The sequence below is a fragment of the Manacus candei genome, unplaced genomic scaffold, assembly GCF_025592945.1.
Source record: "Manacus candei isolate 608988 ecotype Guabito, Panama unplaced genomic scaffold, ASM2559294v1 h1tg000041l, whole genome shotgun sequence".
In the NCBI taxonomy this organism is placed as follows: Eukaryota; Metazoa; Chordata; class Aves; order Passeriformes; family Pipridae; genus Manacus; species Manacus candei.
This window is the reverse complement of record NW_026138089.1, coordinates 3,217,438-3,244,339: the sequence shown is the minus strand read 5'-3', so window position 1 is coordinate 3,244,339 and position 26,902 is coordinate 3,217,438. Positions and strand designations below refer to the sequence as shown.

Genomic DNA, 26,902 nt, shown 5'->3' with positions numbered 1-26,902 from the left:
ATATGCGAAGTACACATTTAAGTGTTAAAAGAATCTGGGGTCCAAGTCACTCTTTTTTTTTTTTTAAGGAAAAATACATCAAAAAGGCAAAATACCTCTACAAATGTACTCTTTTTTAGAAAGACTTTATCATATACAGGCTGACACAAGCTTGAAGTTTAAAGAACTGTTAGCATCTCCCCATAATGCTTACCCTTCTTTTGCTACAGAATGGACATAATGAGTTAAGCAATGTGGGGGTTTTTTTTTAAATAATTTGAATTTGTACCTCATGAATTTTATCTTTGCTTCCTGAGTGTTGAGTGACACTTCATCCCTAACACAAGCAGTTACCATCTTATCAGCAAGAGGAAATGCAGCACTTGGGTTTCTAAGGCAGGAGGGCCTCAAGAAAAAATGGCTGCAAACCTCAGAAACCAGGGAAATATTCAAGTCAAACCCTTGGATCTAATTCTAACAGGACTGCTATCATACTGCAGAAAGTAGGACATCCACACTTTTCAAAAGGAAGTAACATAAAAGCAGGTTGCCAGGTAGCTCATATGCTGCCACTTGCCAGCAGTGCTTTCTGAAACAGCAGGGCCTTTGTAAAACCAAGTATTGCCTTCCTCCAGCCGAATTCACGGGGAAAAAAACTTCAGAAGTTTTTTGCCACCTAATACTTCCCACTATGAAACCACCAACATTTTGTGGGGGGAAAATAAATGATTTTTTTCCTTATGCAGTACTTTAAAAAAACCCTGTCCCCTAAAAATAGGCACAGTAGCATGTGAAATGGGAACTGGCAGTGTCTGGTCCCTCTACAGGAGCACTGTGCTTATTGTACATTACTTCATCTGAAAAGAAACTTTCCTGCTGGAGTTGGTTGCTAAACTAAGAAATGAAGCTGATATATTTTTTCTATAGATGTGAAAAAAAATCCACCACCCTATATTGTAACTCACTATGTCCACTTTTTAAAAAAAAAGGCAAGAGGCAAGTACACTTTCTTTTCAAAGCAGGTCATGCATTGAATTTTAAATATGTGGGTGACATTAGGTTTGCTGGTATTCCAGTTATGGTTGGGGTGGGAATAGAAAGAGAACCTCCCCAAACTTAATAATCAAAGACTGAAACTTACCTTTTCCTTGACAAATGAGAGGCATTTAAGTGTTTTATTTAAAACTCATCTTAATCTGATCATAATGCTCAAAATTTCATAGTAATAGGCAATTCTTATTACCCAGTTTAGTTTTGTTTCTATTTAAACACTAAATTATCTGGTGCTAAATAACAAAAGCAAACTCAATTAAAATAAAGAATCCCTCTGATTTATAAAGTAACAAAAATAACTGCCTCAAAAGTTCCATTGCAACATAAAAGAGAAAGTAGAGTTAATTTTATATTTAATGTCTGAAACAGTGAAAGTATGGTAGAAATGTAAATTGACAAAACACTCTCACATACCCCCACACATTCTAAACCCAAGCAAATTCCAATCATTCCTAATGCTGGAAAGGTAGCAGCCAGCTTCTCAATGGAGACACAGCTTTCAAGGAAGCCGAAACCAACAGTTCAATTAAAAATTCACAGAACAATTACTATTACAACCCTGAACAAGAACTTTCAGAACTGGGTACCTGAAGATAGATACAAACTTAAAAGCAGAGCACCAAAAACAATCTGGTTCTTCAAGTGTACTCAGCAGTGACTTTAGAGGCTGGTGCCCTGTACACAGAACCTCGGAAGGTGCTCAAATCCAGAACGTAACTTAAGACGCCCCCATCTTTACTATTAGTTTTAATAAAGTCTTGGCCATGTCTCTTTAAGACATTTGAATCCTGAACACCAGATATCCAGAATCATGTTCATTCCCCACACTGGCCCCAGATAAAAGTGAAGTACTCTGTACTATACAGAACGTGCCCATGAAAGCCTTCTCAGGCAGGATTAGTTTTTGCTGCCCCATTAACTTACTGAGAAATGAGCTGGTGGAAAACAGAATAATGAAAAAAAAAAATTTAAAACTCCTTGTTTTTTCTCTTGTGCCTCAATATTCCATGAACTATGTACAGTCAGCACAGAGCCAGCACCTACTGGAGTCAGTCTCTCTCTGTACCCACACAGGGTGATGTAGTGAAACTGAGGTTTTAGTGTAAGCCACACCAGCTTTAACTTAAGCTATCAAGAAAGTAAATTAGGTTTCTAATTCAGTCAACTGAATTCTTATTAAAAAAGACAAATTTAACTGCAAACTAGCCTGCATCAGAAGGCTGAATATCAGTATTTGGTCCAGTCACTTCTGATGTAAATAGCTTATCACTATAGCTATGATGGCATGCATTACCTCTTTATTTTAAAACATATGAAAAGAAAATACTTGATCAATAAATCATTTCTAATAATGAAAAAAAACCAAAAAATATGCTGACTTGCCATATAGCTCCAAATACTCACATTTCAACCCAGAACATAATTACTACAAAAATATCAAAACACAATATGAGGACTTTTTACAAGTTGTTTTAACTCCTATTATTTCAAACTTCATTTAGACAATAGGTGTTATTTTTAACATAGAAAATTTAGGGTGATTTTGGTCCCTTTGTAAGTGCATTCTTTTGAACTCCCTGAGTACTGTACATTCCTTTTCTACAGTGATTTCTGACTGGAAGATGCTGAATAAAGTGGTTTTGCATTGCCGCATATAAAGTAAAGTCTATTGCTTGAAGTGAAACACAGCAGCATAAGATTTTACAGAATATGCAGCTGCCTGTTTCAGCATCTGAACTGTGAGCCTTCAACTTCTCCTTTAGGTTCTAGAAGTGGCTTATTTCACATCCATAAAGATAATCAAAATGCAATTACTGTTATTATTTATGTCTTGGTAGATAATTCTTACCAATCTACTGTCAGTTATATCTGTAAGTTAAACTCAATGGAGTTATTCAAAGCCCTCTAGGACCACACATCTCGTTTCAGGCACTCTGAGGTCAGTAGCCATAGTTGTGTAGGTTTTTTTACAAAAGAAACAGAAATTACATCAACCATCCAATCACCTAACCCCACATTTTCAAAACACAGTAGTTCTTAACAGTTAATAATTAAAATAATAATAATGAAAAGATTACACCACTTCAATACAAGTACTCATACTGAAATGTGAGTACAAGCAAAGTACTGAGAATAAACTGTAGTATATCCAGTATCCAGTTCCAAAAATAACTGTGGGTCACAGCAGTGCTGAGCATTTGCTTATTGATATTTTCCATTTTCATGAAAAAAGAAAACTGGGCAGCACATTGAAATTGAAAAGAAATTCAGGTAAGATGAATTTACTTTTTAAAAAATAATTTATAAAATAACAAATAATCAACAGTTCATTATGTAGGAACAATATAAAGAGTTTAAAGTTACTGAATCAATCAGTATATACTAAAGATAAGATACTTTGATACCAAATGAGGCCTCTGGTTACTTAAGAACTTTGAATTATTTAGCTTATTAAAGAATACCTTAAATTCAACAGATATGGCTGAATCTGTGCACTAGTTAAAATATAATATTGTAACTGCAAATAAAAAGATGCATTTATATACAGTTTTTACAGTGTATGCACATGTATATATACTTTTTTTACTCACCAACAAACACAACGCAGACAATAGAAGGCAGCATAGAAACAGTGTTTTGAATATAAAAATGCTTTGTTTTCAATTCAGTAGAAAATGTGTAATTTGCAGTTTGGCAGACTTACTGGTACCACTATACAAAACCAGGAAAAAGGTCATGCAAAGGGGTTAAAATTCTTCTCCAAAGTAAATAAGGGAAAACCAAAACACCTAGTAGATTTAAGAATTCTTTGCAGTTAATGGGAAAAGCATCTAAAAAACAACATAAAACACAGAAAGGGTTTGGTTTTGTTATCTTAGATCTAGCTGTACCCTAGTACAGATGATGAGGTTTATTTTGATGCTCAAAAAACTGCTAATCAAGTCTTTCTTCTCTGCCTTTCACAAATATTCTGTCAAACTCAACTTAATTCAAAAGCATAATGGCATAATGGCCATTAAAAAAAAAAAGAGAAAATATTACGGACATAAAATATTACAAAAAACCCAAGCACACTCAAAAATTTATTTTTTTTGTACTTACAGTTATGTTAAAAAAAACCCAAAACAACAAAGCTTTTACAAGGTCAGACTAACTATTGGCTTTTCTAATAAACTTGGTAAGTACACTCCCTGTACATCCTGTTTCTCTTGAGCATTTAGCATTTGTTCTTACACACAAGGAAAATGTCTCTGAAGGAATTTAATTGGTTTGTATTTTTTTAACAAATTAGGTATAGCTTTTTGTCTTTCACTGGGTTGTTCACTCAGTTTTAGCTGCAACGTCTAACATGCTCCAAAACATACTCAGGGAAGTGCAGGCTGCAGACTTGTAAGCCATCCAGCTTGCATGGCATCCTTGGATATTCATCCTCTTTCCATTTGTTTTCCTCTGGATCAAAGGTGAGAATTGAATCACTGTAATGACCGTTGTAACAAAGGCCTCCAAGAACCATTATCTGTTTGTCCAAAACAGCTACACCATGACCGCTCCTACCAATTGGCATAGAAGCCAATATAGTCCATTGATCCGTATCGGGGTCATACACCTCTGTAGAAGGACATCCTTGAGATTCAAAGGAGGCCCTCAGGATCACACAGACACCACCAAAGACATAAAGCTTACCATTATAAGAAATCATTTTGTGAAAGCATCTTGCATAGTTCATTTTGCATTTGTTCTCCCAACAGTTAGTGACCACTTGAGTTCTCCTTGTTCGCTGCTCTACTGTCCCTTCTTTACTGGGATCAAACACACACACTTGCTTAGAAGTTGAAGATGATGTAATTCCACCAGTGATATACAACTTGTTACCAAGCACAGTCCCTTCATGTCCGTACTTATTGACTGGATAGGGATCCACAAATTCCCACTTATCTTCAGTAATATCGTACCGTTCAGTGGAGTAAAACGTTTCATCCCTGGTTCTCCCAGCCACTGCATAAACATACCTCCCAATAACTCCAACAGCAAACTCAGAGCGTGGCACAGACATGTCTGCCATTCGTAACCAAGTGTTCTGTCTTGGGTCATATCTAAACACTTTGGATGAAGCATGAAACTCACCATCTGGCCCCAGTTCTTCCCCACCTAGTAAGAACACAAAGTTATTTACAATGGCAAGGCAGTCTGGTCGTAAAGGTACTTGAGGACCCTCTAGTTCCCACCAGACCCTTGGTTTGTGCAAGAGAAGAATTTTACTGTTTACCATACTGTGTCCTATCATTCCTCTAAATACTGCAGTCTGGGGTTTGGCAGAACGAATTTTGTTCGATTTCATTTCCATCAAAGGCTGCTGGTGAACGCTATGAAAGTAATTCATGGCTTGGTCAACCTCATGTCGCAGCTGCCGGGAGTATCGATAAAATTCTGATGTTTTTACCTATGAATACATTTAAAAGATATTAAGATTCTGACCAAGAGAAACAATCCAGAAAATCTAAATGACTATGTATCATTAGATTATTTTACTTTGTTTCATTCAGGCACTCTTGAGAGCAATAGCATTTGTGCAAGAAGGCTTGAACTAGTGTATTGTTACCAAAAATCCAGAAGGCAATTTAGTGACTAACAGCAGTGACTAACAATTTCAGCAGAATAATCACATGCAAAATTTATGCTGGAATTAGGCACAACTGAAATCCCCGAGTCTAAAAATCATTCTTTTCCCCCCAAAAAGCCTCTGTTACTCTTCTGCTTTATCCATGAAGCACCTTAGTTAAAAATACACTATTTTCCTGAGTTTGAAAGATACTCTACACACCCACTCTGTGTTTACCAAGGTTTACTCTGGTCTATTTTTTCTGAAATCTCACAGCCAAGCCTAAGCAGTTATTGCCAAATGCTAAGCTCTGCTCACAGAGCTATTTAATTGGGGCGGGGAAGGGAAGGGGAAGAGAAGGGAAGGTACCCAACCTCCTTCCTTCAGAACATGTGCTTGCACCAACCACTCATCATGATGGCTACCCCTTATGGTTTCCCCTCTCTGAGTCTCCACATGTTAACAAATGCCTTTAACACAAGAGGGAAACATCTCCATCTATAATCCTTTGGTTGTGCATTTCTTTGACAAATGGTGGAGGTAGGTTTGAACTTCCACTTCCCAGGTGAGAGTTACAACCTTTGAATTAGCACACCGTGAAGTGACACCTCAGTTAGAAGAGCTATCCCTGCTCAGTTTTATTGGAGTTGTGGGTGAGGGAGAAGATGACAAGAATTTACCTTTTCAGGACCCTTCCTACTATCTAAGGCAACTTAAGTTCCTCAGGTTGGTCCTGAAACCATTCCAAAACACATCCCTGTCCTGAACGTTTTAACTCATCTAGCTCCAAGCATTCCTCAGCTCACCGTGGGATTCTCTTCAGAGGCTTCCCTCTTCCTGTACAATCTGGTCTAACACAGCTTTCTGAATCACACTTCTAAAACAAGTAAAAACCTGCTGGATATTGCCAAATCCACAAATCCTCGATCAGCTTTGATCCAAGGTTCCAGTTTCTTTCACATAAAACTGGATTGCTTTGCAAACAGTCTAAATGCCTTTAGCTCCCACCAGCTCCAAAATGAGAAGCAATGCTCTGAAGAAATGTGAGGTCACTCTGAAATTTCAAGTGACCACAAGGTAACACCAGAAGCTAACATTTTTGAGTATCTGTTACCTCATCTCCTATTCCCCGTCCCAAGGAACAAAAGTCTGTACCACCCCTTACCTCAGGGGTGGTATGAATTTCGATGTATATGGAAAGCAATTTGGAAATTAATGTCCTTTATACCTTGTGAATACAGTAGTTGCTTGTTCCATAAATATGTACTATTGAAGTTTTGTTAGCTTTCTATTAATAATTTCTCTTCCTTGTATAACAATTAACACATTCAGATAAGCATCTTTTCAAAAAATCTTTGGAACTGTTATTATTTGGCATACTTTGCACAGATATTGAGATAGTTCTACACACCAGATTTCAAAAAACCCCTGAATACTAACCTACTACTGTAAAGCAATGTATAGCTCAAGAGTTACAGTGATTTGGTGTTTTTATTTACACTTTTTCTTTCCCCCACTTAATTTTGACAAGTTCAACTTATCTCTGTCTGGAAAAAGAGGACAGTCACATGCGGATGTATATATTATTCTTGCAGCAACATCCAGCTTCTTTCTATTGTTTTTACCAGAGCAAAAAGGTTTACTCAGGCATAGTGCTTATGAAATATCCACAGTAAGTCCAACTCTTGTGGGAATAAGATCTATTTTCTTATTGCAAATAAAGAATATGTCATACAAAGACAGATCTGCTTGTGCTGCATTTGTTAGAATAAACCACATACCCTGCCTGACTAAAAAGAGTGAACATAAATTACAGAAAATATGCTGGCAGGGAGAACCACACCACATAACATATAGAAAGCCTTAAAGGTTACAAAAAATGAAAAAGGAAGTTAAAATAACAAAGAATAGTGGGTGGGTAACTTTATCCTTAAAACGAACGTTCAAATTCTAGAACAGTAGGACTACTTCAAGCATTCCCAAACTAGAGCCATCATCTTTGGAATTAAATAAAAATATAAATTATCTTTGTTCCACCTCTATGCAGTTCAAGTTTTCTTGGATGATTGTGAAAGACATCAGGATCAACATGCTTACAACATGAAGAATTCCAGCAAAGCCTGGTAGAAATGGAAAATGCTTTTCTTTCCCCCTCAACATTTACAACTCTGTCGTTAGATCTAGAAATCGAAATGCCAGCCAGAGACTGGAATTAAAATAAGCCTCATATATCCTCACCACTCTACTCCTTCACTTAGCACAAATCTCACCCCATGAGAGCATGCAAAAGGAAACAAGGAGTATCTCTAATTCCAGAGACAGAATCTCAAGACCAGGGAATCAGTAGCAGAAGTTTACTACTGCTCATCTTGACAAAGGCACTAACACCAAAGCAAAGCCTCAACCTCTTACTTTAAACCAAAAAGATATAAAGAAGTAAATGCAACTCCCAGTTATTATAACCCCTCTCTGACTAAAGTTTGTGGGGAAGCTTCTACAAACACAAGTTTGGAGAGCTGAACACGAAAATGCACAAGCACTAGCAAGTTGTACAATAGGCAGAAAAAAAATCCCACAGAACAAGAGTGACCGGTCACCTAAATTCTGGTAAGAGAAGGTAGCTGGAGCATTCCTAAACTTGGCTGTTGAGGAAAAATATCACTGCTTTTAGCTGACCAACAAATATCTAAGCAGACCAATTCTCCTGATAAGTTCAAATGGAGAAGCTCTAGAAGGACTGTGCCCCTAATTACCAACATACTCAAGCAGAACACTCGCAAGTGTCTGCAAAACAGATGGAAATGTACACTAACCATTATGAACCCCAAAGTAAAACAAATGTGCATTCTTAAAGAGTCCATCATCAACTCCGAATTCATAAAAGTACTAAATGCTTCATAGCATTTTCAAAGTTTAAAGAAAACCTGTTGTTATCTTGCTGAAGGGTCTTAAAGGCAGTTTAGCTGGACTTCCTTACCAATCCCAGTCTTACTGTAAAAAAAAGGAATTTAATCCAAGTGTTCAGGTTTTGCTCATGTGATTTTTTTTTTTTACATTATTTCCAATTCTTTCTCTTTAATTTTCTGAAGAAAATCTTACAGAGGTTCTGCCAGGACACAGCCTTACTGGTAAGAGCTCCCTCAAGATCTCCAGAGATGGAGAATGAGAACTATCTCATTGCATATCTACCAGTTACTGTGGTTCACAGTCAGACTTTCAGCTACACAGACAGGGAACAGCATAAACAAAATCCAATGTATCACTCCATTTAAAAAAAGATGCAAAAATAATTTAAAACATAATTAAAAACATCCACCCCTCTACTCACCCCCCCAAGCAGTCAATAGCAAAAATCTAGGTGGCTCATAATGTGACTCTATCATCTCTAGCCACGTAAGCAGAGAACTACTTCAGAGCTTATAACTTATTGTGCTTAAGTTTTCTAAAACTGTCAATTCTGAACGTGTAAGTGATGCAACTCAAACTCAACTACCAGGAGTACAACAGCTACACCACAGCTTTTCAGTGAATAATGATGGCCTCTGTATCAGACTTCTAGAGAGCAAATTCTTCCTTTTATTTGCAAAAAAAAAAGTTATTTTACTAAAGATTAAGCTGAATCCAAACTAAAGATCCATCCACTCTGCTAACTCAGATCCTTATTATTTTCAGATCTACTTATCTCTGGCCATATTTTAAGCACAACTATAAGCCAGTATGAGAACCGACTGGTACCAGTATAGGACTCTGAAGGGCTATTCTGCATGTGCTACAAATCACTTACTGTTTTTCAGCCTAACCATAAAAAGACAAGATGACACAGCCTCTGTGGAGCAAGGACAATGCTCTCAAAATGATTATTTGGCTGTTCCTTTTCAGAAACTGGCCAATGAAATTATCAAAGTCAAGCTGAAGTCTAACTCAAATCTAATTTTTCAAATCAGAATGGAGTCAATCTATATGCCACAATTAAGAAGTTCAGTACAAAATAAATACTGCTAGCAAACCTATCCAACTGAGCAATAACCCTGAGAGACAAAAATACCAAGTGCAGCACCTATTAAAGATAACAGGGGCCCACTAACCTCATCCACTAAACACTTCTTATTCTAAGCTTCAGCAAACAAAGTTGCTTCAGCAAACCAAGTTGCAGAAGTAGATACATATGCATTACTAGACATGGAGGTAAATGTAAAAAAAAAAAGTAAATTAAATTCTTTTATGAAAGGTAAAGTCACAATAACATAAAATTACAATGATATCTTCTCAAAAGTTACTCTTTTCTAGGCACAGGGCAGAGATACTCAAAAATAATGTGCTATTCATCCTACCACTATAGTAAAATGCAGTGATTAGTAAGTTTCTAATTTATACTGGCAATTTATAAATCAGCATGGGCTAGTCATAACAAACCCTGCACACTGGACATTAAAAAAGCCCTTTGGATTTTAAAGTTTAGAAACAACATTTCAATCTGAGTAGTACACAGCAACTAAATGGAGCTTAAACAGTACATGAAGGGAAATCATGACACAGTCGCCTCCAGTAACACAGAGATTAACTCAGTGAGGCAGGTGAAATGCCCTCTAACTTCTATCTCCAAACTTCCTCAAGACTTATAGAGCCATGGATGGGTCTCAAAAAAAGGTAAACACAACGTCAAGAGCAAAACTTGTACTTCTCCTCATACACTTTGCTTTTCGTTTCTAACTATTCCCCAAATCCTTAATTCATTTATCTTCCCATTTTCCCTCGTACATCAGCATGTATTTTAAGGGCTGAGCAACAAAAGCAGTATCTATTCATACCTCAGCATCCGTTCTTCCAGTTTGCAGTAAGCACAGGGGCTGTACCTTCCCTTGTGCACTCTAAATGCACATCAGCCTCAAGGTATTAACCTGGAGTCACTCATTTCATTTCTGAAAGGACAAGCCATCCCACCCACACTGTACATCTTCCCCAAAAAAATGATGTACGAAACATAATGGCTTAAGAGGTCAAAAGTATCTTTACCATGACTTGCAAAGTTAAGTCATATAAGCTATTTATATACTACAAGGACAGGCATCTGAGAAATGTGTATCACAAAGATTATGTAAGAGTACATACGACAAGCCAGCCAGTGTATAGCAAATACAGAGTTTGCTGAACTGGAAGAGTCAACCTCAGACTGTATTTGGTACATTCATGCAGACGTTTAGTATGTGCTGGCTTCAGGACAAGGCTCAATTCTGTCTGTAGATCTCCAAAAAACACAGTTTTACCAATATCTTCCCCCTTCTACACAGAGAAGAAAGAGGTTCTCCCTGGGTTACTGCCAGAACAGTGAATAGCCATGCTCTCTTATTTAAAAAAAAAAAGTGTTCTATATTCTGATGTTGGCTCCAACTGCAGTTGTCCTTTGTCACTTGTCATGCTGGATAACTCAATGCTCTCTAGCCAGGGTAAAACACAAATGCATTCCTAGTTGCAGCAACAAATGACATAATTAGCTGTGCTTCCCTGTGCTGAGTTGTCCCACTCCATAACCTACACTGGCTTCTCTCTGCTCCCACATCACCATGGCTGGGCTTTGCAAACGAAGATCTGGGAAAGGCTCTACCCACGTTTGTTACAAGCGTGCTGGCGGCTAAAAAGGCCAATATGGGACAGGCATGTCCAGTTGCAAAAGGCACAGCAGAAAGACTCCTTAGGTGGTATATTCTGCAAGACACGATTCTTTCTGCGTTGCCTTTTCAAGAGTGAGCTCCCACATACAAATTAACAGAAAGGGTATTCACAGATGAAGCTTTTACAGCGACTTCTCTCCTGAAGTTGTACCTATTGGGCCATTTGGAAGCTGTCAAGACAAAAATATGAGAAGCACTGTATGAAGGATTTACACCACTGATGCCAAAACCAGCTCCAGAAGTTATACCTACATGTAACACTGAAGACTAACATAGACTTGCACTTAGAGAAATTTAACTGAGGACAGCTCGATGCTTGAGCTTGTATCCGCAAATCTCATAGAGCTGAAGCAGACTCAAACAAGTCTTGCCCTATTAGATTAACCTTAAAAGCATATTTTGTGAATTCTATCAGTTTTACTTAGAAGGGATTAAATGATGTAGTAATAAGGTAAAAGTGTTATTAAAAACAAGACACTACACAGTATCCTGCAGAGTTCAGCTCTTACTAGTTGGAAATGTTTTAACCCTATATAAACATTGCAGTACTGTTCTAAAATATGCCTAGGTATTTATTTTGTTCATGTCTATAGTCTAATATAATATCATAAATATATTTTATGTATTATTACATCCTCTATTCAATTCACACACACAGAAAAAATCCAAAATATAGAAACCCACTGGTCTGAAGTAGTTAACAGTTTTGACAATTTCAAATAGGAATACATACAAGAATTACTGCTCGAATGGCCCAGTAGCCCTTAAAACCACCAAAACCAACACAACCTTATCTGTATGTTCACTAGATACCAAAGTAAAAATATATGGGAAATTAATTTATAAGAAGTACAAAAAAACCACAAGGTCTTAACTCCTGTACTTTTCACTTCACAGTGAATTAGTAGAAGTTAAAGTTGTATCTCATCACACAAAATTAACAGTGTAATTGCTAAACTGAACACTGTTACTGGTCTGTGACAGAGTTGCTTACAAAGTAATCCTCTACTGTTGACAAATGTTCAGAGCCTAAAGAACTAGAAAACAACTTTTCTGTCTGTTCTTCAACAGAAGAGTAGAAAAAGCAAGTTTGGTTTTAACCTCTTACTACACACAGTGATCAGTTGAACTTTAGATCAACTATTACAAAAATTCCTCTGATATTTAAAGTAAATCATTACATTTCATACTGTAAATAATTTTTGATTGATTATGTGCCTTGTATAGAAACAAGTGTGTGTGTAACTCTGCAGGATCAGGGCTTACTTCCAACTGCTGTGTAACAGCACAACCACCGAAGATACAACAACAAAAAGGCTGCAGACTTAAGAGCAGATGCTAGTTGTCATTTGCAAATAAAAAACCTCCTGTACTTAAACCATGTAAGATCTACTGTCACTATTTTTTGATTATATTGATAACAATTATCATGACATATACCCTACATACTGTGTGCAGCTCTAAAGCAAGAAGCAACTTGCGGACAACAGTAAGAACATTTGAAAACAAACCAGATACAAGTGACCTTATTTTAAAATGTCTTTTTCATATAAAGCCCCTTATAAACATGTATTGCAAACCCACCTGTTCTCCAGTCACTGTATGTGCTCTTGTCTAATAACCAAAAGACAATACTTGTAGTTGTTTGCCTTCTATGGGTTTATTAGAAAATAAATGCTATAATTTTGTCCCTCCTAATAGGTTGGGGAATCTTACCTATTTAATGGCATGCTGCCCTAGCTAAATGATGAATCCTGCCTATTGCTTTTCAAATGCACCAACCTTCTCAAAAACACTGGATGGTGTCATCAAACAAAACCTGATGTTCTGAATGATGGTGTCCGTATGCCTCCAGCGTCTTCTATCATGGCGCAGCCAGGCCTGAACAGCTTCATACAGCTCTATCTCTGGAAACCTGCTCAGATGATCATTATCCAAGTAAGACATGAGCTTCTCAAAGCTCAGATATGAAAGGAAGTCAGGTCTGGACATGAGTGGCACAAAATTCTCTAGCAGAAAGGAATCCAGTTTTTCCCTGACTCCTTCGATGTTTACACCAAAATCATCCAGAAGTCTCATAATTTCTGCACAGTTTTCTAAGCAGATTTTAGCTAAGAGAAAAGAGCAGCAAAACTTTACCACCTCTATAAGCTGGACATACATGGCAGCCTGAAGGATTTCATGAACAGTGTTCATACTCAGTTCAATAGTTCCATAGTACATGAATTGGAGAACATGACTGAAGCCTGTAGCTGTCAGACCTTTCAAATGGATTTTGTCCTGATCTCGTTCTCGCATGTCAGCTGTGAACATAATCCTGAAGTAATCACTCTGGGTGGCAAGCAGAGCTTTATGGGCCTGAAATTGGTGGTCTTCAATGACAAGTGTGACATCAAGAAGCAATCCCTCCTCATACAGTGCTCTGAATCCTGCAGAGACACTGGTGTCATGGATGGAGGAGCTAAACCCTTCCACGTCCCCTGCCATGAATCACCTGGGGGGGGAAGAAAAAATAAATAAATAAAAATGAAAATAAATTGTAATTTCTAATAACATATTACAAGCCGTTCCTGACCAGATAAATCCTAACTGAGATTGCTTTTATTAAGACTTAAAAGTCTTCACCATCCTTTTTGTTTTCTGTCCAGCTGAAAAATCAACTTAGGAAACAAAATATCAACTTTAAATATTTCCCCCCTGCAAAATATTCTCATTTTACAGACAGGGTAATCAACAAAAATAACTATGCAATACTGCCAAAACAATTTCTCACTTCAAGTTAATTCATGGTCAGATAATGAACTGAAAAGGTTGTCATGTTTTTTTCCCTCTACCCCCCTCAATCTTTCTAAAGAATTTATCTCAGGGGAGCAATAAAACACCCACTCTTGAATATCAAAAGGTTTCAGAAAGGAAGCTAAACTTCCTTAACAAGTTCCAGTAGATCTGTACATGGTATAATTAAAAAAAATAAAAATTTATTAGGTTTAAAACTATATGTCAATTCACTTGACACAACCAAACGTTTTCAGAGATACCATTTAAGATTGTGTATTTCACTTCTCCTGTAACAACAAACTCCCACCACGTTCCCCCCCATTTCTTACTACAGTGATTAATATTAGGTCATGAGATTTATAAAGTGCAAAATACTAACACAATAAGAATCACTGACAAGAATAGGTCACAATAAATAATATTCTGTATACTGGGTTTAGTGAAGCTGAATTGTTCATTAAGTATTTGAACATTTGCAGATACAGTTACTTACGTGCAAGCTATAATCAAACTGTAAATAAACCAAAAAGAAAACAAAGAGTACCAGGATCCCACCCTGTTAAAGTTAAGGAAGATAAATATTCAACAAAAAAACCCCAAACAAACAACCAAAACTATTCAAAATCCACAAATTTCTCAAAATCTTGCCCAACTTCCTTGGGTTTAGGCAGGGTGAAGTTGCACAAGGCAGCTTGAACCAATCTAATGATTTATCAAAGTCAAAGGACAACAGCACATTCCATTCCCCTACTCTGTCCTCATTCTGGGGTCTGAGCTCCTGCTGCCTACTTTGAGCCACTTCTGGGGCTCATTTGACTTCTCTAGAAAGCAAATTCCACTCAAACCTGACAGAAAATAAACCAAGAGCAGAGAGGGACAGACCTGAAAAAGACATGGGACACAAACACAACCACCCCTTCCTGCTCCCCCCAGCATGCACGAAACCTCAAGATCAGAGAACTTTCTGCTTCCCAGTGATCTGATTTCTGACACTGTGGGGCTTTGACCCAAGAACCAACCCGATGCAGAGAGCAGGACACATACTTGGGCAGGAACAAAGAAAAAGAGCAACAACTTCCCTGTCTGGCATTAATTTGCTAGTAGAATTGGTTCAACTACTCTTGTTCCACTTTATCCCACCTTTAATTACACTGCAACATTCTCTCAGATATTTGTGCATTTGACTCTGAATTTCCTATTGAAATTAAAGCTAATCATGTTTTGCTACTGGTAACCCACACGAACGGCTGAATAATATCAACACATTAAAAAACCTGCAGATTTTCAAGGTCATAAAACTTCACACAAGTATGTGGACCCAGAAGTAACTCTAGGGTGGCCCTTGTTTCACAACTTCAGAGAGCAGTTACCACTTACTCCCACTTCCTCAAGCACCACATTCTGCCTGCTGCCATTTAACTGGAATGCATTTTATTAGACTCCATTAATGGATAATCATCTCCTTCATTCATCAGCACACATCCTGGAAAACAGAACTCTTTGGAGATACTCTTTGTCTATGCAAAACTGAAATGGTGAGTGGGTGTTTGTAGCCACACCTCACGGAATTAGCACCGCTCCCACACTGTTGAAGCCTGATGATGGGGTCTGTGCACAATAAAGTCAATGCTGGGAGTGTTCATTACAACTATGGCCTTATGACAAAATTCAAATTCCTGAAAGTAAGAGCAGGAGCAAAAGAACAAAGATGACAATCCAATTGCTTTCTCACCAGTATCCATGACAGCTCATTCCCCTCAATGTCACTGAAGACAGAGAGAACATGCAAACTGCTCTGGAGCTACATATTGTGAGTCTCTTATTCCTCAACATTAAATACCAGAAAGAAAAATTACCATCAAATATTCTTCTTAATTGTTGTCAATTCTTACACAAAGGCATATGAGGACAGAACTACTTTAGTAACTTACCACCTCAAAAAGAAGCAACCAACTGAACAGGAAGCATAAAGCCTGACTTTACAAGATTTTGCTTTCTAATTGGATTTCTGATAGCAAATAAAAAAGGTAACACTAATATTAGCTTTTTTTTTTCTTCTTTCACTGGAGCACTTGTAACTCCTCCCCTCCCCATCCCCAGTTCTCTGGTGTTTAATAATAACTGAGCTCATACCTCAGTCTTTCCTGTTTGAGATTTAATGATCATTTGCCTTTAAATGGCCATTCATTTTCATAAAACATACAGCAACTTGAAACAACTCTCAATTCTGTCTGAAATCAGCCAAGTTTCAAAGGTTACCAGGATTCTCAGACAGTACAACTGTGTAAGTTACATTTCTTTAGGAGATCCACTAAGACTTGGCTCAGCTTCAGTTCCACGACTGGTGTTAAAAATGTGATGGGACAGTTGGACTTTGCAAATGTGAGAATGTGAACAGAATAACACAACAATATATTGGATGGAAAAAAGAGTCAGAAATGAAGCAATATTTTTCAGGTGACTGAAGAAACATAGATTAATCTGAAAACAATGAGATCTAACATCACACAGGCTTATGCAGACAGCAATCTCACGGAAGGGATTTCTTCAAAACAATACATGCATTACTGTGTACCTGAACAACGTGGAAAAACCAGCAACCTCCAAACACACACTGGGATCTTTGCCCTTACCTTGAGAAAGATAATCACATTACAGACACTCCACAAATAAAAGGAGAGAAATTAACTTTTACATAGGATAGCCCTAAAAGAAAAAGCTTCTTTCATCACCCGCAAAGAAGCAAAAAGGAAAAGTTGGCAAGTGAAGTTAAGCAGAGACAGATGACAGATGCACCAAATCCAGAGGAGCACCTCCAGTGTTCCTTTAAAGGATCGAAACGAATAATACTCTAAACAAAAACAACAAAAAAACCTCTACAAAACCAACCAAACACCACCCAAACAACCAGCATAGAGTCTTGGGCAACTGCCTCCAGGTGGCCTTGCAAATGGACCAATGGCCTCCAGAGGTCACTTATAACCTCAACTAGTCTGTAATTGGGTGACCAATTTTTTTGTGACCGTCCTTCTAATTCTGATTAAAGAGACACATTCACATAAGCCAAAAAAAAAAAATCATATATAAGCTACTATCCTTCAAATTTTAAATCTAACAAAAAATACGGTGGCAGGAATCACTGAAATATTAAAAAATAAAAACCACCTGCATTTAGGGGACATCTTTAAAGGTTCCAATTTTTACACCTCCCTAAAACTGGCTATTCCATAAGATATTTCAAACTCTAAGTCAGCCACAAATGGTAACAATGGTAACAAAGGCATACACACTTTCAAATTATTATTTCTAAATGTTTTAAAAGTGTGGGGGTTTAAGTCACTTAATCCTTCTTCTCACATCCCTGCTCATTTCATTCCTAGTAAATCTACAGTTTTCAACATCAAAATATTTTTCCTCCCAAACCTGAGACAGCATTTAATGGATTATTTAAGTAGACACAAAACCAGTAAGAGTTCTCCCTACACTGTCTAAAGAAGCTTCAGAATTCTGTGACTGAAAAGCAAAGGACTGCTTGTCTTTCTGCATTAAATAAAAGGAGAAAATACCCTTGTTTTGGCATGAAGTCATAGACAATATCAGCGGATAAATTTTTCTTTAAAACAAAAAAATGCATTGGCCAGTGTAAATACAGAAGAGGGTTAAAATAGTACAAAAACTGGGAAACTAGACAGTTAAATGCATATTACGCTCAACGGGTAAAAATCTTCATTTCTAAAGCTAATATCCTCCATCAAAAGCAAATAGCAACACAGTAGCTCAAATATTAAAAAAAGCAATATAAAACACTCTCAAATGAAGTAATTTTTCTAAAGCATAGCTATGCCAATCCTCCCACACACACACTCGCAATCTTGGATGTAATTCTATGCACTATTCAAATACTGCAGCTTATTTCCCAGAGGACAATACATAACGAATTTTTTTTTTTCATGCTTTCGATAAAAATGCAAAATTCACTTGGATTTTCTTCACTCATGCGAATCACAGCAGCACACGCAATCCTAAGGCAGACGTGCAGCCTACAGTGGTCTGTATGAAACTGGAACAAAAAAATTCTAATGTATAAACAATACTGGGGGTGGGCAACCTACACTGACGTTGGGCATTGTTCTGTGCACACAGAGCTGATCGGGGCAATGCAGCACAGGAAGTAAAGACTCTGCTGAAAAGCCAAAAGAGAAGCACATTTAACCTTATTAGCTGTTCCTGACATTTCTTCCTCTTTTAGCACATAATGCATTAGAGTCTCCTGTGCCGGGACTGTAAAACCACTTATTTGGAACACTGATTTCTCATCTTTATTCTGCAGCTGTAATAAAAGTCTGAAAACCCTGTTCCAGACTGCTTTTTCTTGCTAAACAAGGAGAACCTTCTTTCCTCAGTGCGTCTGCAGCTCTTAGTCACAAGCAGAAGAAATGGAGTCTAAATGCACTGGCTACCGAGAAGGAAGTTATGGAATACCTGCTCTTGACTCATGCCCTCTTAGATTTAAAATCTATCCAAAAGCAGCATTTCCTAAAAAGCGCCCCTTAAATAAATGCCTTCATGCAATATGAAAGCTTATATGCACTTTCTAGGGACAGAAATGTATTGTTCTAGCAAAGTATTGACAATAGCAAGTCTACCACACCAGCTCAAAGGCAGATTTCTGCTTTCCTTTACTGTTGTTCCTTAACTCATTTGAGATGCTGAGACAGAATCAGCAAGTTCCTTTGTTTATTGATTATGAAGTACTTGTTCATTCTACCTACCCCACAGATCTCCTGAGAAATCACTCACATGAACACAGCTGCACAACGAATTTTCACATAATAAATCACTACTATCTATGAGTTAAACCACAAAATATTTCACCAGACATACAAAACCATGCTTTGGTTGCACAAAATACTGAAATAGAGCTTAAAATCCATTAATCTGTTCCATCTATCCCCTTCCTTCCATCCATCAAACGCAAGCATTAAAATGCAAATTTTAAAGCCATTAAACGTTTTTATTTGGTGAGGTGCAGAGCAAAGACTGCTTAGAGCAGAACTATTTGACCCTAATTTTGTTAAAACACTTTTCTGCACAAATAAGATTTTTCTCCTAGTCAAATGCTATGCATATTTGTGAAAATACAACACAACAGGCATTTGCATGCACAAGAAACATTCACAACTGCACACATGGCTGAAGGCTGGGCCTTGGAATGCAGAGCACTACACTACAAATGCAATAAAACCATTAAACCTTGTCCAAACCACCATTTTGCATCATAATTCCCCACTAACAGCAAAAGAAAGAGTGATGTAAAAATGGGATAGATCAATAATCAATGGATATCGAAACTTTCCACTGCTACAACAATTGCAAATGTAGGGAACAAAGAAACCCATCCCGTTTCCCTGTATTTTATCTAAAATCCTTTCTAATTAATATTCTAAGTTCAGGAAACAATTTATCTTAAACACATCAGTATGTTCATGCTGACGACTTCACCCAATCCGTCTTGGGAATTCCAAAAGCACTGGACTACTTTGGAAGCAAGAAGTTGGGAGTTGAACCACTGACAGTCAGAGAAACCACTCTGCCGGAACTCCAGAAATTAAAACTCGGCTACTCCTGAAAGCTGCCCTCACTCGATTTCTTAGGAGCACACACCTGACCATGAGAGCTCCTCTTACAATCTGAGCCACCTGCACCAGTTCACAGCAGCAGTGCCACTTTATAACACCAGTGGTCTCTGAGGCCATTATGGTTATGCCAGAAGCATTATCAGAACTAGGCACAACCAGACCTACTAAAACTCAGTATGGCTTCAGTGTCTCAGCTCAGCATGGCTATTCTTCATTCTAAATGGAGTACAGTACTGGAGAGAGTGCTTTGTTCCATTTTCTTTTTGAGAAACGTAACTCAGGCAGATGTGGTGGTGCTCTCACATTCATAGTTTCTCAGCTGATGTTACTCTCTGTTCCTAAAACCAGGTATGTCTAAGTTATATATATACATATATATCATATAGATATGTTATAACCCGATTTAGCCTTTCTGCACAGAAGAAATGACCCATGTGCTATAAGCACACACACAAAAAAATCAAAACCATTTTGTTTTAAAATACTGTTGAAAAGTACAGTTTTCACGTGTTCAATTTAGATGAAGACCAGTATGTTAGAAACTCCCTATTTTGAAGACTAGCCATCAGAGAATAAGATATGCTTCCCAGCTCAGCCCCTAGATCAAGCTTTAGGATGACTATCAAAAGGATTCTGATGAAAGCACATGCTTGATAAGCATTTCAGACAAACGCATCAGCTGTTGTTACTTGACCAGTTTAACTTCACCTAAGCGAATCTAAACCCAGCCTGTCTCATGAGTTAGCATCAGTGAGATGTACATGAGCTTCCCCTTGAATTAGTTCATTATGCAGATGCTGTAACTGCACCTCACAGACACCAAGACAGCTTAAACCATCTGGCTAAAAGGTTATTGCATCACTACACCTGCACAGAAAAACCTGCTCCCAGACACAGAGCCAGTTCAGCTCAGTGCTCTTCCAATTACATTTACTGATACCAGAACAGGGGCCTCAGTGTAAAATATTTGATATCTCCTTGTAAATGAGAATTGTGTTTAACTGGGAAAACTTGTATTACTAATACCTAAAAGTTCAATGGTGGTAGCGTTGAAAACTGTGGATTTGCCACTGTCCTCTAAGTGGACAGGACTGCACTATCCCGAGTTAAAACACTCTTTTATATATATACATATATAATATTTGTGGCTTAGAAAATGATTAATTTTTTCAAATGTAAGAAAAACATATTAATAAAGACTGATTTTCTCATTGTAGATACTTATCAAGGAAATCATGATGTATTTTATATACAAAAATGGCAGGTTAAGTATTTCTTAGTAATAAAAAATCTAATCCTATCTTTTTTTGACTTACGACATAAAATTTTTAGCACAATAAGGTAATGAGCTACAAGTAATATTTAAACTATAGCAGTAAAAACATTTTTAATCTAAATTAAGATTGCTGAACTATCCCTTACATTTGTCTTTTTGTTATTATCTGTATCTTTATTGCTAATTAAGTTAGCACCTTCTCAGAAAATGAGATTAATTGTGCCCTTTGTTCAAGACACACATCTTTTGACCTCACTGCCAAACGCCAACCACATTTTTCAGAAAGACAAAAATCTCATATTTAATTTCTACACATATCCCTCAAATTGACAGCTAGATGAATGAAAAAGGTCTGATGTCTCCAGTGTGAGCTCAATGGTTATCTGTTCTGCTTTGCTTGCTGAAAGGCAAATCAACACGTGTAGATTCAAACCAGCCACAGGGTATAATTAAGGAAAGTGAAAGGAGATGAGTGTTAGTGAGAGAGTTTATAGAGCATGTGGTAGAAATTAAACACATTTGCTAGGTGTTGGGAGGGAAAAGACAGGAATTATGTTGGTGCATGGTGGTATGCTCAGGGGATCTGAATGTGAGCTGGGGCAATGGTGGTCACCATTGGTGACCCTCTGGAGCTGGGTTATCATCTTAAGGACGAGTACACATAACAAAGAAGTCCATGGGAAGCCAGAACTTCAGTAGTTTTGTCCTTTTATCCACTAATAGCTTTATGGTTCCCCTATTCTTCTTTTGAAGGAGTGGGGAGAAGCCCCAAACAACAAAAACCCAAGAACTTTAATTTTTTAAGTGACATTTCAGTATTTACCAAATAGGTCAAAGCGCCAGTACCAATCCTGGGTAGCCCTGCTCGCTCAGATCAGAGACACATTTTTTCGCGATCAAGGAGAAATGGCCATTTTGGGGGCAGGAACTCAGATGACCCACTTCAGCCCGTGTGCTCGCAGACAGGGAGCGGAGCTCGCAGGCCGAGCCCCCGAGCGAGCGGGGCAGGCGGGCCCGGAGTCGGCGCCGCGCGGCCGCAGCTGCCCGGGGCGCCCGGCGGGGGCTGCGAACGCCCCGGACCCGGCAGCTCTCGGTGCGGCCGTGCCCGACCCCCCCCCCACAGCCCACCTGCCCCCCGCCTGCCGCCCGCGGGCATCCGGCCGCCCCCCCAAGCCCGGGGCCGGGGGTCCCTGACGGCCGGGAGGGCGGCCGGGCCGCCCAAGGAGGACCCGCCGGATCCTTCACCCACCTCTCGGCAGCGGCGACGCTGAGGACGCGGCTCCTCCCGCTGGCGCGGCGGAGAGGGGCCCTGGCTCCGCGTACCATACAGCCGGGGGCGGCGGAGGGAGGCGCCGGGGGGCTGCGGAGAGGGGCAATGGCTGAGGCGAAGCCGGGAGGAGGAGGAGGCGGAGGAAGGGGGGATCCTGGGCTCCCTCCTCCCGGCGGGCCGCGCTCGGGGGGAGGTGGGAGCCGCCCCACGCCGGGCCACCGGCGCTCGCAGCGCGGCCCGGGCTCTGCCCCGCGGTCCCCGCTGCCCTCACGCTTGTTTACCTTCCGCGCTGCCCCGCACGGCCGCGGCCGCCATGTTCCGCCGGCAGCGCCGCGCCGCCCGTCACTTCCGCCGCACCTGGGGCGGGGGGCGCGACCGCGGCCGGCACCGACACCGGGCACCGCCGGCACCCTCGCCAGCCCCCGCCCTGCCCCGTGCAGGGCCTGCCGGACGCCGGAGCTCCGGCATGCCCCGAGGAGGGGAGACCCTCACCGGAGCCCAGCGGGGGCTGCGCATGGCCGGGGAGAGCGGCACGGAGCAGCATCACCCGCGTCCGGCCCGTAAGGACGCGCATCCACACGCGTCCGCGTTGGGAGGGTCGGGGCTGCGCTCTTCTCTCCCACCCCTCCGCCTCCAGTCCAGGTCCCTTTCACCGAGACTGTCGCAGCTCTCGGGTTTCTCGGGCAGCTGCCCCCGGCAGCAGCATCCCTTGCTCGGCGCTGGCTGAGCTCCTCCCGGACAGCGGCCAGCCGCAGGTGCTGCGGGATGATCCCAGCTCCCTGCTAGCCACAGCCTGCCTTGCCGGCCGCTCTGGAAACCGGGTTACCGGAGCCCGTGGGGTCGGGCCGTCCGCCACAGGCGCTCAGCAGAGCAGCCCCTGAGCCGAAACACCTGCTCACAGCTCGAGTGGAACCGCAGCCCTGCACGGGATGGATTAGCAAGGCTTTGCCTTGGCACAAACATCACCCCCTTTGCTCTTGCTGTCTTACCTTTGCCTGGAAAACTCTGACTTCATTGTAAGAGGTGAACTGAACTACGTGGTCCTTGCATTTGCCAGTGCCAGCCCCAAACCATTCACTACCTTCTACGTACCTCCTTGTCACCTTCTGTGGCACTCACTTTAAATAGCAAGCCACTCGCTGCCATCCTCTCCCTGTTTATTGCTGTTTCCATTCCCTTCACAGCCTATTTTCAGTCTCTCATTACCACCCCCTCCCCATTCTTGATCTATAAAACAAGAGTGTACCTTCTCTATAGCTGCCACCCCCAAGCTGAACGTCTTTCACAGCTTCACACAATGAACCAGCTATACCATGCAGTGCTTCACAAAAGACTTCACACTGCTATTTCCACTGTTCAACTGCCCTTCCACTGCTCCCTCTCACTACAATCAACCTGCTCCCATTCAGTCCTTCATCCCAATGGCCTGACCTCTCTCTACTTGGTAAACTTCTTACTATCCCATGTCACCCACTTACTCATGCAGTAAATTTGCCCCATCTCCACCTGTTACTCCTGCACTTGGGGTGAAACAAGTGCCCTTAACAGACTGACTGCCAAAGCAGCAACTGTTCCTACTATACCTAAGTCTAAAGGAAAGACATTCCCATTCTCACAGGATATGTCTCCTGCTGCACCAAGCATGTACCTGTACTCACCCCTATCTAATGCTTCAACAAAATGAAACTGGAGTAGAAACTAAGTTTCTCATACACAGAAATGATACAACCAAAACTTAATGCATCCTGCCCTCCTCAGACTTTTGACCTTCATATGTCAGTGAAGGTGGAAAAAGCTAACCAAGACTGTTTAGGTTTTACCTGACTGTCATTTTGCTGTCTGCTGTTTGTGGCAAGCTGAAGCATAAGATGATCTTCAGGTCTCTCCTACACACTGCCACAGAAGAGGACCTCAAACCTAGCCACAAAAAAAAAACCAAAAACCAAAAAAAAAACCACCAACAAACCAAAACACAATAGCTTTGACATTTAAAACATCTCAACATTTAAAAGCACAAAAAAAGTCCCCTTCTCTTTCACACTGGACAATTTGCTTCTAATGAAAAATCAAAATATGTTAATAATGCCTCAATTCTAGTCTCCTGAATAAAATTAAATTTAGGCCTCTGACAATGACCACTGGTATCAACATTACCTTAGCTAATATTAATTTACATAGAGATTTGGACTGACCCCTCTGATTTAGGCATTTACTAAGTAGTTACCACTGGCTAAAATGAGACTATTGCAATGAATAAAATTCTGGGCATAGGTTTTTGAGTTATATTAATACACTAGTTACCATTCAATTTGAATAATTTTAGACTTTATTTAATTAATACATATAGGTACAATGGACATATATTGACATAATATCAACTCCTAGAAATGTTCTTACCTACTTTAGTTGGGGTTGTTCAGCCTGAAGAAGAGAAGGCTCTGGGGAAACCTTATAGCAGTTTCCACTGCCTAAAGGAGGCCCATAAGAAGGCTGGGAAAGGGCCTTTTCACAAGGGGATGTAGTGACAGGACAAGGGGGAATGGCTTTAAACTGAAAGAGGGTAGGTTTAGATTGGATATTAAGAAGAAATTTTTTACTGTGAGGGTGGTGAGGCACTGGAACAGGTTGCCCAGAAAAGCTGTGGATGCCCCAGTGTTGAAGACCAGGTTGGATGGGGCTCTGAGCAACCTGGTCTAGTGGAAGCTGTTCCTGCCCATGGCAGGGGGATTGGAACTAGATGATCTTTAAGGTCCCTTCCAACCCAAACCATTCTGCTGTTCTACAGTAATTAGACATTTGCAGTCTTGAGACTTTTCTGGGTTTTCTTTATATTACAAATATCTCTAAATAAGTGAATTAAAGGAACAAGACTACCTCAGAATATGTAAAATGTGCAATCGTACTGTTAAAATAGAAGCAACAGTTTGTGTACTTTTTTTCATATTCCTGACAGGGTGTTTGGCAAAGATTAAATCCTTTCTAAAGGCTGATGCAAATGTGACAAAAGCTGTTTCCATAATTTTACACTGCACTGCATTACTGCATAATTTAAACAGCTAAGTAAGTACAGAGTCTAGTGTTTTCAGTTCATTTTCATAAAAGAGTGATTATACATGCCTGGACATCGAGGCAACTACAACCAAGTATTGCATCATGTTCCCACTACACTTCGTGTATCTTGTTTTTCCCAGAAGTGAGATATTTTATACAAAATTGAAAACACAATGTGGCCTGAGGAAAGATTAGATATGAAAATTGATATTCCAGACCAACGTGCAACATGATTGGGTTGCAAGACAAATATACATTTTGTCTCTGCCAACACCATTACAGATGCTGTAAGGCTTCTTAAGTGTTCCTAATCATTTATTCAGAACAAGAACACCGGCAATGTGTTCTCTGCGTCTATCCAGCAGAACTCACTCCGAACTCTTGTTCCAGGAAAGGACGGCAATAGTAGTATTTACAGAAGTGGGAGGTTACCAGCACTGTTAAACCAGGCACACCAGTTTCACACAGATTTCCATCATCGCATTTCAATCACGTGGTTGTCTGCTCCAAACCTGGGTTTTTTTTCACACAAGCAGTTGCCCGGGCAAAGTCTGAGAACCAACATGTTTCCAGCAGACAAAGCTCCTGTTGTTGGCACAATGCACACATATTTGACATAACTGGTTACTGGCACTGAAACCTGTATCCCTGATCACAGAGAAAATACTATTAGCCACATCTTCTATGCCTTAAAGAAGTTCCCATGAAGAAGTCAATTCAATTTCCCACAGGGAAGAGTAGGGAATTTGGCCTTTAATCTCCGCTGAACCTCTAAACTGGCTCTCATCACTGCATTGGGGATTTTATTCATTCAGTTTTTAAAGCATTTATGTCACACTCAACTCTGAACACAGCACGTGTGATTTTTTTACCTGTTTCATACAAAACATTCAGGCTGCTCGTATCTTGGGGCACAGTCTCATATCCAAGTGGTCTCCCAAATAATAAGTGCCCAGCCTATAAAAGAGAGCAACAAGAAAAAGGGCTGAAATTCAAAAACCATTATCAGGCTGATGGGCAGCAGAGATTACTAACACACGGATGTGACATGTCACTGTTGAGGCAGATCAGCCGATCAGACACCGACACTCATTTCGTACACGCAAGCACCGTGTCTCAGTTCTCCCCCCCCGTGCCTTTCTGCATCGCACCCCCCCGACACTCGAATAACCCCGCGCTACCGGCGTACACGCACAGCAGACCGCAAACCCCGGGCGAACTTCCCGCCTCCGGCGCGTCTGTCGCCGGACCGGGTCCCGTCCCGAGCGCACGGTGCTGTTTCACGTACGCGCTGCACCAGCACGGGGTCCCAGCCGGGCTGTGCCGGCAGGCGCTCCCGTCTCGCAGGCTCCCGGCGCTCTGTCGCGGCTCTCCCGGGATGTCGGTCCCCGCACGCTCCCGGTGGCAGCCGAGGCCGAGCTGCGCGTGCCCGCCGCGCGCTCCCGGGGCCGCGCCGCAGGTCCCCCCCAAGCGCGCGCCCCCGTTACCCGCCGCTCGCGCACGCGCGCTCCCTGCCCCGCGCGCCGCCGCACGCGGCGCAGGCCCCCGCCGCAGGCCCCGGTTGCATCACCCGGCGCGAGGGCGGCC

General features: G+C 40.5%; 1 protein-coding gene across 9 annotated transcripts; it reads right to left on the bottom strand.

Annotated features, from left to right (window-relative positions):
- KLHL15 (kelch like family member 15) lies at window positions 1–26,797 on the bottom strand. 9 transcript variants are annotated; one of them, XM_051795090.1, is made up of 5 exons: window positions 26,511–26,797; window positions 26,188–26,272; window positions 24,085–25,963; window positions 13,084–13,795; window positions 1–5,473 (listed from the first exon to the last, which is right to left on the bottom strand). In XM_051795090.1, the coding sequence occupies exons 4-5, from the start codon at window positions 13,786–13,788 to the stop codon at window positions 4,364–4,366; spliced, it is 1,815 nt and encodes a 604-aa protein (XP_051651050.1). In that variant the 5' UTR covers window positions 13,789–13,795; window positions 24,085–25,963; window positions 26,188–26,272; window positions 26,511–26,797; the 3' UTR covers window positions 1–4,363. The 9 variants fall into 9 exon arrangements, with proteins under 9 accessions (XP_051651050.1, XP_051651045.1, XP_051651046.1 ...); XM_051795085.1 differs by having other exon boundaries at window positions 24,085–25,900; XM_051795086.1 differs by having other exon boundaries at window positions 26,604–26,797.
- Window positions 26,798–26,902: the final 105 nt, after the last annotated feature.